The sequence below is a fragment of the Notamacropus eugenii genome, chromosome 2 (assembly GCF_028372415.1).
Source record: "Notamacropus eugenii isolate mMacEug1 chromosome 2, mMacEug1.pri_v2, whole genome shotgun sequence".
In the NCBI taxonomy this organism is placed as follows: domain Eukaryota; kingdom Metazoa; phylum Chordata; class Mammalia; order Diprotodontia; family Macropodidae; genus Notamacropus; species Notamacropus eugenii.
Window position 1 is genome coordinate 179,188,317 of NC_092873.1, and position 13,659 is coordinate 179,201,975.

General features: G+C 33.2%; 1 protein-coding gene across 1 annotated transcript in view; it reads left to right on the plus strand.

The window, feature by feature from the left end:
- The window catches only part of GRIK2 (glutamate ionotropic receptor kainate type subunit 2), a 791,214-nt gene that overhangs the window by 469,744 nt on the left and 307,811 nt on the right, over window positions 1–13,659 (plus strand). Inside the window, exons 8-9 of the mRNA XM_072642936.1 lie at window positions 2,072–2,215; window positions 3,796–3,903. Of these exons, the coding sequence (XP_072499037.1) occupies window positions 2,072–2,215; window positions 3,796–3,903 (252 nt within the window). The remainder of the gene's footprint in view (window positions 1–2,071; window positions 2,216–3,795; window positions 3,904–13,659) is intronic.

Sequence of the window (13,659 nt, forward strand, 5' to 3'; positions counted from 1 at the left end):
GAATACTAGCCTAGGATAAACAAATATATCCCTGTAATCTTGTGGGAGTGTCACTGACTGACAAATTTTCTCTGTCTAGATCTACAATATGACAAAACAATCACGCTATTCAGTCAAGTGGGTTAAAAAATGAAAAAGTAGTCAAACTCATTATTTAGTTCCAAGTGTACAAAAAAATAATGGCATATGATAAGTACATCTCTTATAATTAATGTAATTGTTTTCAGATTGCTATGTCTACTTGGAGCTCTTCAAATAGAGTGTTGTATGAAATCAGTTATACATCTGAAATCAGATGTGTATATATATACATATATATATATATCAGCGTATATGTATGATGCTTAAGGAATGTGGAGGTGACAAGAGGAAGGTGACATTTGGAAACAGAAAATGTGGGGCAGTTGCATTCTTTCTGCTCCTTTCAGGCTGGAAGACTTTGGACAAATAATTTCACTTCTTTGCTCCTCATTTGTTCCACTTGTATAATTAAGGAGTTGGGCTAGATAGTTTCTGATTTCCTAACTACCTCTACTATTCCAATTAAATCTACCATTTTGATTAAAAATCTGAGCCATATTAGTAGATTTCTGAAATGCTGAAACATGTAATGAAACGTAAACTTTGTTTTGCACACCTGCATTTTATGTTGTAAAGCACAGTGGGATGCATATGTGTGAAACATCTGATCTGTGCTAATTTGCCATTACATTGCATTGTGGCAAATGCAGTAATCTACAGGGTTCTATCTATTTGGAACTCATTTCATGGCTGACTAATTACATAGATGAGAAGGGGAAATAGGTCTGTTTCCTCTAAAGCAAGCTAAGCAGATGGAACAAAGTTCATTCCCACCAGTGGTGTCAAGAAGGTCCTCTTCTCAGATGCTAGGGCTTGCATCTATCTGTCAAAAGCAGTGTTAGTGCACTCTTAACACAGCACTTGAGAACACAGTAAGCTTCTGGTTTGTTTTGACTAGAGAAAACTTTTTGTCATATACAATACCTAAAGAGGTTATTCATTTGAGGGAATCCAGACATGAGAGGATTAATATTCATTTTAGTTAAGCAACTTAAGTCATCTTTTATTCATTTGGAAATTTAAGGGGAAAATTAATATCAGGAGAATTAAGCTAGTTTCCTGAAAGGGGATTACTAAACTGTACCATGACCTGAAAATACAGTCTATCTCTGGGAATGGATCTTTCTAAAAATCTAAGATGAAAAAGTATAGGGTTCTACAATAGTAAGATCATTAGGTAGGCACTTTTAAAATCTACTTTTTATTATAGAAGGCAATTGCTTACCTATACTACAAGTATGCATGTATGTGAATTATATAGTTTAATATATTAACAAATTTTAATTTTTGTTTAAAAGTGTGTCAGTCTATCTGCCTATCTCTCTAGCATCTTTATCATTTTATCTATCATCTATCTATCTATCTATCTATCTATTATCTATCTATTATCTATCATCTATTTATCTATGACAGCTTGGTGTAGTAAAGAGATTTTCTAAACCAGGAGAACTTGGGTTCCATTCCTGCCTCTGACATATCCTGGTTGTGTGACCCTGGGCAAATCACTTAATCTCTCAGTGATCTAGCCAACTTTCTATTGTTAAATGAAGAAAGGGTGCTGGATTCTATGGGGAGAGGGAATTTTTTTCGTCGGGGGTTTCTTATGACAGCGAAATAACAATATCTAGTCCAGGTATCTGAATATGTACATATGTATCTCTCTTATCTATTTGTCTATATACCATAGTATGTCTATATAAAGCACGTGTTCCAAAGTTCATTAGTGACCCTGAGATAATTTACAGTTGAGGATCTCACTTAAGAAAGAAAAGAAATACCAATAGACATGTATGTGTAAGTGTGTGTGTGTGTGTGTGTGTGTGTGTGTATGTGTATGTGTACTCACCTGGCAACATCTTATTCAATAGAATGACTGAGATGGTGACATTTTTTCTTCCTTGAAGAAAAATGGTCCCCCATATACTTCTGTGAGACCCTGATTCATATTTTACACATCATTTTCACTGCATTGATTTCATTCTAATTTCAGACTGATGCAGCTCTAATGTATGATGCTGTCCATGTGGTGTCAGTTGCTGTCCAACAGTTCCCACAAATGACTGTCAGTTCGTTACAATGTAATCGGCACAAGCCATGGCGCTTTGGGACCCGCTTTATGAGTCTAATTAAAGAGGTATGTCACTAAAAAAAAGTGTAACTGTTTCTTTTGTCCTCAAGCTATGTTAACCCAGATAATATACTTGCGGTGTTTTTGTTTTCTAGCACATGGGGCCTTTTCCTGTTTAATTTTCCCTTTTTATTTCAGAACAATTAACATTTTCATTTGAAAATGGTTTCAATGCTATTATTAAAAGAACAATTATTTAATAATGAATACTAAAAAGGTATGGTTAAAGCATATTGTAAGTATATGGAATATTTGGTTAGACAAGCTTCCTCAGATTCTATGATAGGGTACAGAGGCAAAGAGCTAAGTCATGAAAGCTTTCTTGTGTACTTTTTTGTGGTATTGTTTTTTCTTTTTCTTATTTTTTTCCTATAGAAATTTATGCAGTTATAAATATGTATGACTTTTTTCTTCAGGATTTCTTACTAAAAACCCATAAATTATTTCTTCATGTTAATATGATTTCTTTTGGTCTTAATCTGATGTGATTTGGTCTTATATCTGCTGTGATAATTTACATTAATAAGTTCCAATAATGGAAATGCCTCTATATTATTTCCCAGTAGTTTTCTGGATGTAATATCCAATTATTTTATCAATATGAACAACTTACACATAAGCTATGAATTTTAAAGGGCCATAATTACATCATATGTTTAGAGTAAGAAGGGGACCTTAGAGATCATCTCATCTATTCCCCTCCCATTTCATATATGAAGAAACAGAGAGGTGAAGCAACTTGCTCATCATTTTTTCCCAAATTAATGGAATAGTTGAGACTCAAACCAAGAGTACTTCATTTCACTAATTTCCACAATTCTATTTTGAGTAAAACTATACTTTTTTTTTTCCTGGGAAAATCAAACTTTTGGCCGTTAGTCATATCATGTGGAGAAGACAGAATATTCATGCTCCAACCATCTGCATCCCCAGCTCAGTGCTCTTTCCACTTGAAAGTGCCCTTCAATTTTAAATAGTTTTGAATCCTATAGTTTTGCAGTTTTGAATGTGAAACCAAGTAATATAAAAAGCTGATTATTCTAAGGAAGATGTGATTGTCACTGAAATTTAGATGTAAATCTTCCTGGATGTAATTTTCTTCACAGTAAACATACAGAGTAATTTCACTTTAGTATGAATTTAGAAATAGTGTTTTATTCATTTCAATCTATGGGAGCTAACCTTAGAATCAAGAAAACTTAATTTCTAGTCCTCTTCACTCATGTTGGAGGTATGTAATCCTGAGCAAATCATTTAACCACTCAGTGCTCTAGGCAACTCTGAGTTACAAAGACAATTGACTCTGGGACAGGGAGTTACTTCACTGAGTGTTCCCTAAATCAATTAAAGCACAGATCTGGGTCCTATTCCTGGCCTATTTTAATCATACACATGTATTATCAAAGAGAAGTCCAGATCATCTCAGAAGAGAATACAAAATATTTTTGTTGTTTTCTTCTAAATCATCCAAAAGGTAAAGTATTTATAGTTGATGAGCTATTTTTCTTTTCATCCTGGGAGACATTTAATTGTTCTCCTTTCATCTTCTACTTAATTATGGCCATTATTTTTGTCTTTTCTCCTAGGCCCACTGGGAAGGCCTCACAGGCAGAATAACTTTCAACAAAACCAATGGCTTAAGGACAGATTTTGATTTAGACGTGATCAGCCTGAAAGAGGAAGGTCTTGAAAAGGTACTTGAGACATTCAATTTACTTGGAATAGGACATACAACAACTCCTCTTTATGAAAAGAGTGCTAGGCTGGGCCCTCACATCTCAGTGAATATAGTGATATATTTTGCTTCCATGAATGAAATTACATTTAATGAATATCTTAACAAAGAAAATTTCTCTTTGTAATCACTGAATTAGAGAATTGGCATACAATTAGGGAATGGGGTAAAGTGTTCCTTTAGGCAATTTAAATATTTTTATTTGTGCCACATGTTTATCCTATCACTTTGAGATGCACACCATGTTGATTAGTTTTAGTATCTCATTACCATTATAATTAAACAGACTTAGTTTTCTATAGGTATTCATATGTAGTTTATATCCATTTTGACTTTTAGAGAATCTGGCACCTTGTGTAAGAAAAATAATCAAATGAGAAAGTATATTCTTAATTCTGGTTCCTGTTAAACAAGTAAACAAAAAAAAACCTAGTTAAAACATGGTTAATTTAACATATGTATATTTCATGTACAAAATATATCAAGCTGCCTGCAAAATATTTCTTTGGGGAATTTAACTTGATTGAACTCCACTGTCTTATTAGAAGGCAAACTGTAGGAAGGGGTTGGGAATGATAGCAGAATATTTATTTAGCTTAAAATTATTTAAATTTAATTTTGCTTATATTTATAACAGCCCCAGCAAGGTGTTTTTCTTAAGAGATGCATTGGAAATCATAGATAAAATATTTAGAGGGACAGATGAGAAGTTGTGATTGAGGTAAATATTATGTTAGAGTGAGTTGGATATTTTATGAGAGGGAGTATGGTGGATGGAGAGAGCTTGCCTTATACTCAAGAAGAGGTGGGTTCGAGTCTTGCTTCTGACATGCTAGCCTTGTGACTGTGGGCATGCCATTTAAGTCCTCAGTTTCTTAAGGCAGACAGCTCCTTAAGACTATAAGTTATAGATGTCATATATCTGCATTGGTGTCTCATGTTTGTTGAATTGGTGAAGAGAATTTCTTCACTTGTTCACTGGAGGTTCCAGTTACTGAGGAAATCATAGGTCAAGATTCTTAAAAAAACTGAGGGAGGATGTCTTGTAATTTTTTCGCAAACTTAGAGTTAGAAAAACTTCTATTCTTGTGCACAATGAAATATAAATTCAGGAACTGTATTGAACAACTTGTCCATGATAATTTTAGGTCCATTTTTCTTGGTGTCATTCCTGAATTACTTATAATTCCTGTGAGTGTGTGGATGAAGACTTTCCCTAATTTTTTTTATTCTTTGTGCTTATGACACAAATTAGTACATTAAGACAATTTGTATTTATATAAATTGCACTAAGTCTGCAGCTGGAATGTTTCTTTATATATTATGTAGAATCCTTAGTGTGTTGAGGGGCAGAAACAGGTATTCTGCAGAATATCCCAAATCTCAGAAATGTAATGTAAAATATGTATTAACATTGTTGTATGCACAGTCCCCTTCCTAACATGAATCAGAGATTTTTATGACTTTTGATCCTGAAAGTAGATGTTACTTGGCACTACAATACAAACTGAAAAGAAACTATGAGAGATAAGGCAATTTGGAGTGCATATTAGAATGTAAGATTAGAGTAGGCTTTGGATGAGGAGTCCCAGGTAAGGCAAGGCTTAAAGGATCAGTTAAGGAAATAGATCAGAAGAAAAGAAGACAGTCTGACCAATTGAGAGAAGAAGGAAGACCGAGAGGGTGGCTGGATGGGAAGTAAAAACGTATGGCTGATACATACTAGAAACAAGCAGTGAGTCCTGTCACATGGGCAGTACATTTCTGAAGTTGGGGTTTTCAACTCCAAGTCTAGGACTATTCTTAGAACTTTAAGACCCTGGACTCATCACATTATATCCCACTCACTCCCAAAATATTCAATCCTAAAGTTTCCAAACTGGAAAAATTCTGTTAAAAACCCTGAAAAAGAATAGAAATAACAAAACAGCAGATTGAAAAATATGTGTAGAAGGGAAAAGAGCAATCCTTACTTTGCTTTGGTCTTGATGGAGGCTACCTTTTAAGATTGTTTGTTTATTATTCCACAAAAAGTCCTATTTGAGTGTCTCATAGTGGTATACAGGTGATACAAGTTTCTTGGTGATTGGTCCAATAACAAATAGGTTAAAATGCTAATAAAGGGGAATGAATCATACTAATCCCAACATTTTTACCATAAACAAAATGAGAGGACAAAAGAAAGTGGCAAATAAATGGAAGGATGGCTCACAGGTTCTCTTTTAAAAGGCAAGTAAGTGGTTTGTTGGCAATGATTTTCATTATACATCCAAGAGCAACAAGAAACATAATTGCATGGGATATTTTATCTTGTATTACAGTTCTCATGATAAATAGTTGCATAAAGATCATTATGAAAATAATTGTAGTCTGTGCACCAAAGTCTCTAGTAGAGGATGAAAAAAAGTAGGTAAATTCTAGAGCTTAATAAAACCTTTCAAGTTAAGTAAATGTACACTTAAATATTTGATAGCTTCAATTTTAGGTAGGCTTAGGTGAGGATTGCATAACATATGCTGAAAATAAGAGGAAAGGATAAGGAATGAGGGAGGAAAAAGATTTATGTACTACACAGAAGTCCTTTACCTATATATCAGGAATATTTTCTTTTGTAAAGAATTAGAAGATTCTAGACATGACAGATAGAATGACATGAAGCAAATTCTATCTTAATAGATAACAAACAAATTATTACTGATATGGGAATCATTCCTAAATCAGCTATCTATATATAGATAGACCATCAACCTGTTAGAACAAAGATCAAAATTAATGTAAAGCTAAAATAAAGGACATAAATAAAAAAAGATATAAGGTATGATTAACTCAGTTCTAATCTGATGTATGTCAACAATTTATTAGAAACAAAAACCAGATATGTACAGGACATAGAAACCACACTAATTTTAATAATTTCATACAATTTAGTAAAATTAAGCAAATTAGTGAGTACAGCACAAGATACTAAAAAACATCTCAGCAAACACTTCTTACTTGCAAACAAAGACACATGGTGGCCAAGGAAAATACTGGTTTAGAGTATAAACTCATTTGTAATATCTTACAGAGAAGGAAGAAGGAAGACTGTATCACAAAACAAAGTAGAACAATAAACCACTTTTAAAATATTTGATGAGAGATTCAAATTAGTATAGTCATTCTGAGGGTGTGTAAGGATGAAATGGAAAGAGAACAATAAGCAGAAAATGTAAAAGACTTCCAAGTTTTTCAAAATTATAACATTTTCATCATCAGGTAAGGTAAAAGTACTGAACTTATACTCTAACATCACAGTCTGCTATGTACTTTATGGAGGAGTTGGAAATGTCACTGAAGAGAACAGAGGAAGGAAAAACAACTGTAATGGAACAAGGGTAATTAGAAGAGAACCTTCCCAAAGCTAACACAATTTTGAGACCATTGAGGGATTGATTCAACATGTATGGGAAGGAAGAAGAAGACAACAAAGGTATTAAAAAATCTCAGGCGTTATTAATAACCAAAGGAGAAGATGTCTGAGAGAACTTTATCACTTGTCGATAAATATGCCCATTTTCTTATTTAATATCACTTTTATGAGAATAATTGCTGCACTCATCAAGGACATCCTTGATGAGATAGATACTAGGGAAGTAAGTTCAATCAGCGAGTCAATAAACATTTATGAAGTGCCTGTTACAAGCCAGTTGCTATGCTAAGGGTTGGAGATATGATAAGGAGCAAAGGTATGCCATCAAGAAACTCACAATCTAATGGAGGAGACGGTAAGTGAACAAATATATACAAATATAAACTCTGTGTGTACGTATAGGATAAATAGGAAATAATTAACAGAGGAAAGGCACCAGAATTAAGAGGTGTTGGTAAAGATTTCCTTTAGAAGGTGGAGTTTTAATTAGAACTTGAAGAGAGCCAGGGAGGACACAAGAAAGAAAGAAATAAAAAGAACATTCCAGACATAGATGACAGACAGGGAAAATGCGTGGAGTAGAGAGACGGAGTTTTTCACAAGAAACAAGTAACAAGCGTTTGCAAGTAAACTTTCTCAGTAGTCCAGATCTTTACTATTATGCAATTGACTTAAAGATGTAGAGAATGAGGTTCCACCGTATTTATTGTTGACTATAAAATTTAATAGAGCAAAATTCTTCCCTAAAATCTCTTTTTCAATGATTTGATTTCAATGAATGGTTTCTCAATGAGCTATTTCCCAACTGTACAAAAACTGAGCTAAAAAAAATCATGAAAAATATAGCACAGAGATAATTTTGTCCAAGGAAACTCTGACTATTAATAACATGTGAGGGATACAACAGCTGATAAAGATGTTTGCCCATGTCAAGAGAGAGATCTAGCACAGAGTTCAAATTGAAGAAAGATTTGCAATAGATGATGAATTCTTCCAGGTGTTTGTGTTTGCTGATGATATTGTCTTAAACCTTGAAATACTGCAAAGTCTTCCATATGACATTCATAACAAATAAACAACATTTGGCTTAGCCATTCACACGGGAAAAACCGAGTAGATGAATGAATGCTTACTGTCCATATCATGATGTATTTGAATGGATGACATATAAGGCTTGTCTATATCAGTTTATGAATGTCTATCTCTGTCTCTTTCTGTTCCTCCCTGTTTCTGCTTGTCAGTGTCAATCTGTCTCTCTCTTTCTCTCAAGTTTCTCAGGTGAGCCAAGACATAAAGGAATAGGAGAGTGAGAAGGATTGCTTTTGGTAAATTTCAGTGTTCCTTTAATGATCCCAAATTTATCTCAGAAATAAAGATCCACCTTTTTTTAATGCTGATATTCTTCCTTGGATGTGGCCCCAAAGCTATAAGTCACTATAACGCTATAGTCTCAAAAAAAATTAAAAATGTTTTTCACCTTGAGGGAAATGTGAAAGCACATGGTGGATATGAACAGGCAATCATTACAGCACTTAAGCAATAAAGAAGTAAGTATAAAATGGCATATAGTGTTCTGTGTAAGAAATGTGTGACTGAAAAAAAGGAAAGAGACATCATGGGACATGAGCAAGAATTAGGTACAGGACAACCTTTGAGCTTCATTGGTAACCTTATGATGTTAAGAGAAAACAAGCAAAGTTGAATGGATGTTGAGTATCATGAACTTATTTGAAAATATGGACTAGTTATACTGAGTAGGTGGGCAGGCATATAGTATAGCCTGTGATCTGTAATATTATAGAGCAGAAATGTAAAAAATGTGACCCACTTGCTACAAGAAGCCTGCAACACTCCTGAGTGCCATTCAAAATAGTTTAAATGTAATTGGAATTTATTGAACAAAATAAATTAAAAAACACAACGTAATGTAGATGTGTTAATATGTGGTTTTCTAAATGAATAATGACTTGTAGGGATCTTATATATAGTTTAACGACCCTTGTTTCTATGTGAATTGGACATCATTGTTGTAGAGAACATATACATCAGTGAGGTCACACACATATGTTTATATAGCATGGCACATAATAAGCACTTGATAAATGTTTATTTTTTTTTTTAAGGATATGCTTTCACAGCAAGGATCAGCATAGGAAAGTAATGCATATATGTCATTCTGTCTTACCTCTTATTTATTTCTGATCTGCCTTGTTGTCCACCTACATAGCCTTTCTGATATGTTTATGCTAACTTGATGGACTCCAATTTAACAAGATTTAATAATCTGAGAAATACTCAATACTAAAAGTGCTAGGCAAGAGTGATATATTATCATAAGGGCTCTCAGGGACTAACTACTTTACCTCTATACTCTTAATCTTGAAGAAACTGAGTTCCTAGGAAGTAACAAAGGTAGAAATCTTTTGAACCCTGGTCATTTGACTCCAAGTCTAGTAGTCTTTCTGCTATACCACATAGTTAAAAAAAAGTTTTAGATAATTTATTAATACTGCATCAACTTTACCCATTTTTATATGGCCTTTATTTCAGTTTTATTTTGATATTTACACTGAAAATTGTAAAAGATGAGGATTTCAAGTGATGATCAAGGTTATTAAAATATTTATCTTAATAGCAAAAGGAATAACTTAGGAGTATTAACCTTCACATGATTTTAAACCTCTAAAAAGATAGAATTTTTCTATATTAAAATTTGGAGTTGTTTTATTTATATTTGAAGTCATGTAAACATGTCTTTACTTTTTGCTAATTTAGTTATCATTCGGGTGGTCGATGAACTTATGCTTTTGTGAATCATGGAAACAACAAGTGAGTCAAATATGAATATGAATATTCAATTACAAAGAATGTGTTTGAATCACTTTGGACAGAAAATTGTGCCGCAGATCAATAATTCCCTTGCCCTGAATTCAAATCAATCTTTTTTCTCCCAACACTCTAAAACTAAAGATAATTAAGACAAACATTTCTAGTACAATTTAAAAAGGGAGAAAATTTATTTTGAAAACTTATCTATCTTAGTTTTTTTAGAAAAATAAAAATATTTGACAGTAAGAATTGTGTCATAAAATTGCTTCAATAATTTTAGTTATAGATTACAACTATGGAACTACCCACTATTGACTTTTTTCTTACTTATAAGAAATTTCTCTATGTGAAAGGTAAATTAAAAGCATCAGTGACATCAGCAGTTATTGAAACACCAATATTCTATACATATTATTTCTGGAACCAATCCAATCTACTTTTTTTTCCCTCAAGCTTTAAACATATAGTATTTAGTTTATAAATGATGACACTGACCACTGAAACCCCCTTCAATGGTGACTTTCTCTTGCTTCTGTGTACCAGAGAAATGCTCAGTGGTGGTCATTGGTTTTTAATCTGAAGTTAGACAAGCCTTGTTTGATTAAGAAAACAACGAAGTAGGAACTGAGTGGGACTTGAGTCCAAACACTTTCCTTTTGGCATCACTAAAATGTTTTGAAATTAATTTGTGCTGGCTCACTTTTATATACCACACAATCTTCCTTGTCTAAGGACTGCAATGTTGTTAAAAGTTGCCTTTTAATATTTAATATAATTGGAGAGAAATGAAATAGTCTGGTCAATGTCCATTGCATTTTCTTTTGGCCTCCAGGGAATTTATTTTCCAACCTTCACTGAATATGCTGCCTGAAACCTTTGCATTTCCTAAGGCTATTTTAGAAAGATCACATTTGTGCTAAACACAAATTGAATGCAGTAGATTTGATTTCAAGTTTAATCTTCCACTTAACTTCCTTTCTTGAAGAAATAGCCTTTAATAGAATGTTATCAGACTGTAATTTTTGTGACTATAGACCTTCATCTTTTGAAATTTCTCTGTGGCAAAAATAGACTGTTTATGTGAGGACAGATAATCAGACCAAATAGATAACTTCTGTCTAGGTTAATTTATCAAACATTGAATAACAGCTCTTTCAGTAAAGGTTGAGAACATATTAACATTTTTCATGTAAAAAAGTGGCTGTGTTTACTCTATCCATAAGAATTACAGCCCTGGATTCTAGTTCCAGTATTGGCATTAAGTAGCTTTGTGACTTTGGGCTTTGGACAAGAAATATAACACATTCTCACCTCAGTTTTCTTAGCTCTAAAACTGAACTATGGCTCTGTCAGGTGTAAAGTTTAATAATTCTACATATTTTGTAGATTAGAATGTTTTCAGTGTTAGTAGGATTTCTATGGACTTCGTAGATTAGAATGTTTTGGTGTTACTTAAAATGTATTTTTACATTAGAACTATCTAACTGGTGAATATATTCTATGAAATATAAATTCAGAATGAGCTATCACCTACAAGTAAAGTAGTCATCAATCAATCACCAAGCATTTATTTAACACTTACTACGTGCTTCAGAGCTCTGGGGACTTGCAGCAGCAAAATCAGTTGTTGCCCTTGAGAAGTTTATGTTCTTATGAGGGTAACAACATTGACCTAAGTAGGTATAAGGAACAAGTAATGTACAAAATCACCTTCTTTCTAATCTTTTCAGTTTCTCTTTCCAGTCCAAAAGGCAATTATCACTGTCTACAGACATGTAGAAAGGAGATTGGACTTATTTTACTTGTTACTAGAAGGCTTATACAAATTTTAGTTCAATTTGGGAACAACTGTCGAACAGTGAGGGCTGTCTAAAGGCAGAATGAGCTGCCCTGAGAGATCCTAAGTTCCTTATTACTAATGGTTTTCAAGTAGAGTCTGGATACTATTTATTGAAAGGTTTCATGGTTAGTGTAGGGATTGGACTAGACAACTTCTGAATTTCTGTCTAACTGCAAGTATATGATAGTACTCTTAATATTGCAGCAGTTTTAATAGACAAAAGATGCATACTTCAAGTAAAACTTTCTTTTCATGTTCTGTAAAGTTGTAGGCAACTCTCTGTAGGAAAGGATTACCATGGTTGCATTATGTCTGTGACTGATTCTCATTGTGTTGGGGCTGTTTTTGACATAAACATGTACCTTATAGTTGCTTTCATTTTCATCACATGTGCATTTTTGTAGTGAATGCAGTTGATACTTCTCATGCAAGGCAGATCCATTTATCTGACATTCAGTCAAAACAATGTATAATCAGAGCAGCCTTTTATTTATTTTTTTCCTTTGTTTTAGGTTGTTTTGAGGCGGAAAGCTGCATTTTGCCCCCTGTGGATGATTTGTTAGTTAATGTCAATATGAGGTGCCAACTAGATTTTTGTTGGGTTCTATTGTGCCAAATATTAGAACATTTGTTTGGATTAGTTTCTTAAATTTAAATAGGTTTTTATTCCTTTTGATACAAAATTCTTAAGACAGTTTCAGAATTTTATGTGTTTTGTTCATGGTGGGAACTTTTATAATGAAAATAGTTAAAAAGGTTGCTTCTCTAAATTTCAGGTATAATTAGAAAAATGCCATTTTTATTCTACTTTAATCAAAAATAATGGGAGGCACTGCTTTGTAGTGAAAAGAACACTGGCTCTGGAGTCAGAGGTTGTTGTTGCTTGGTCATTTCAGTTGTGTCCAACTTTTCTTGACCCCATTTCAAGTTTTCTTGGAAAAGATACTGTAGTAGTTTGCCATTTCCTCGTCCAGCTTACTTTCTACATTAGAAACTGAGACAAACTATGTGTTATAGGTAATGCAATATGTAATAATATAACATATATATGTATGTTATATATTGGGCAGCTAGGTGGTGCGGTGGATAGAGCATCAGTGCAGGAGTCAGGAGGACCTAAGTTCAAATCTCACCTCAGACACTTGACACTCATTAGCTGTGTGACCTTGTGCAAGTCACTTAACCCCAACTGCCTCATCCTGGGTCATCTCCAGTCATCCTGATGAATATCTGGTCACTGGATTCAGATGGCTCTGGAGGAGAAGTGAGGCTGATGACCTACACAGCCCTCCCTCCCTCAAAACAAAGCCAAGTGCAAGTTATGTCATCATTTCTCTGATGGCATGGTCTTCTTCATCAACAAAGGACGAACATACATGTTATATATATATATATATATATATACATACATACATATATATAAATAGTGTAATATATATAACATATATATAGTATATATATATATATATATATATATATAATGAGTTGTTCCTCAGCTTATAGTACATTAGTTTGTGTTCTTTATTAATCTAATATATATGTATATGTTATATAGGATATCATTGTATTTCATATTAAATATATAATTGTATTATGTAAATTATATGTAATGTCAAATACACTATAATATAAATATA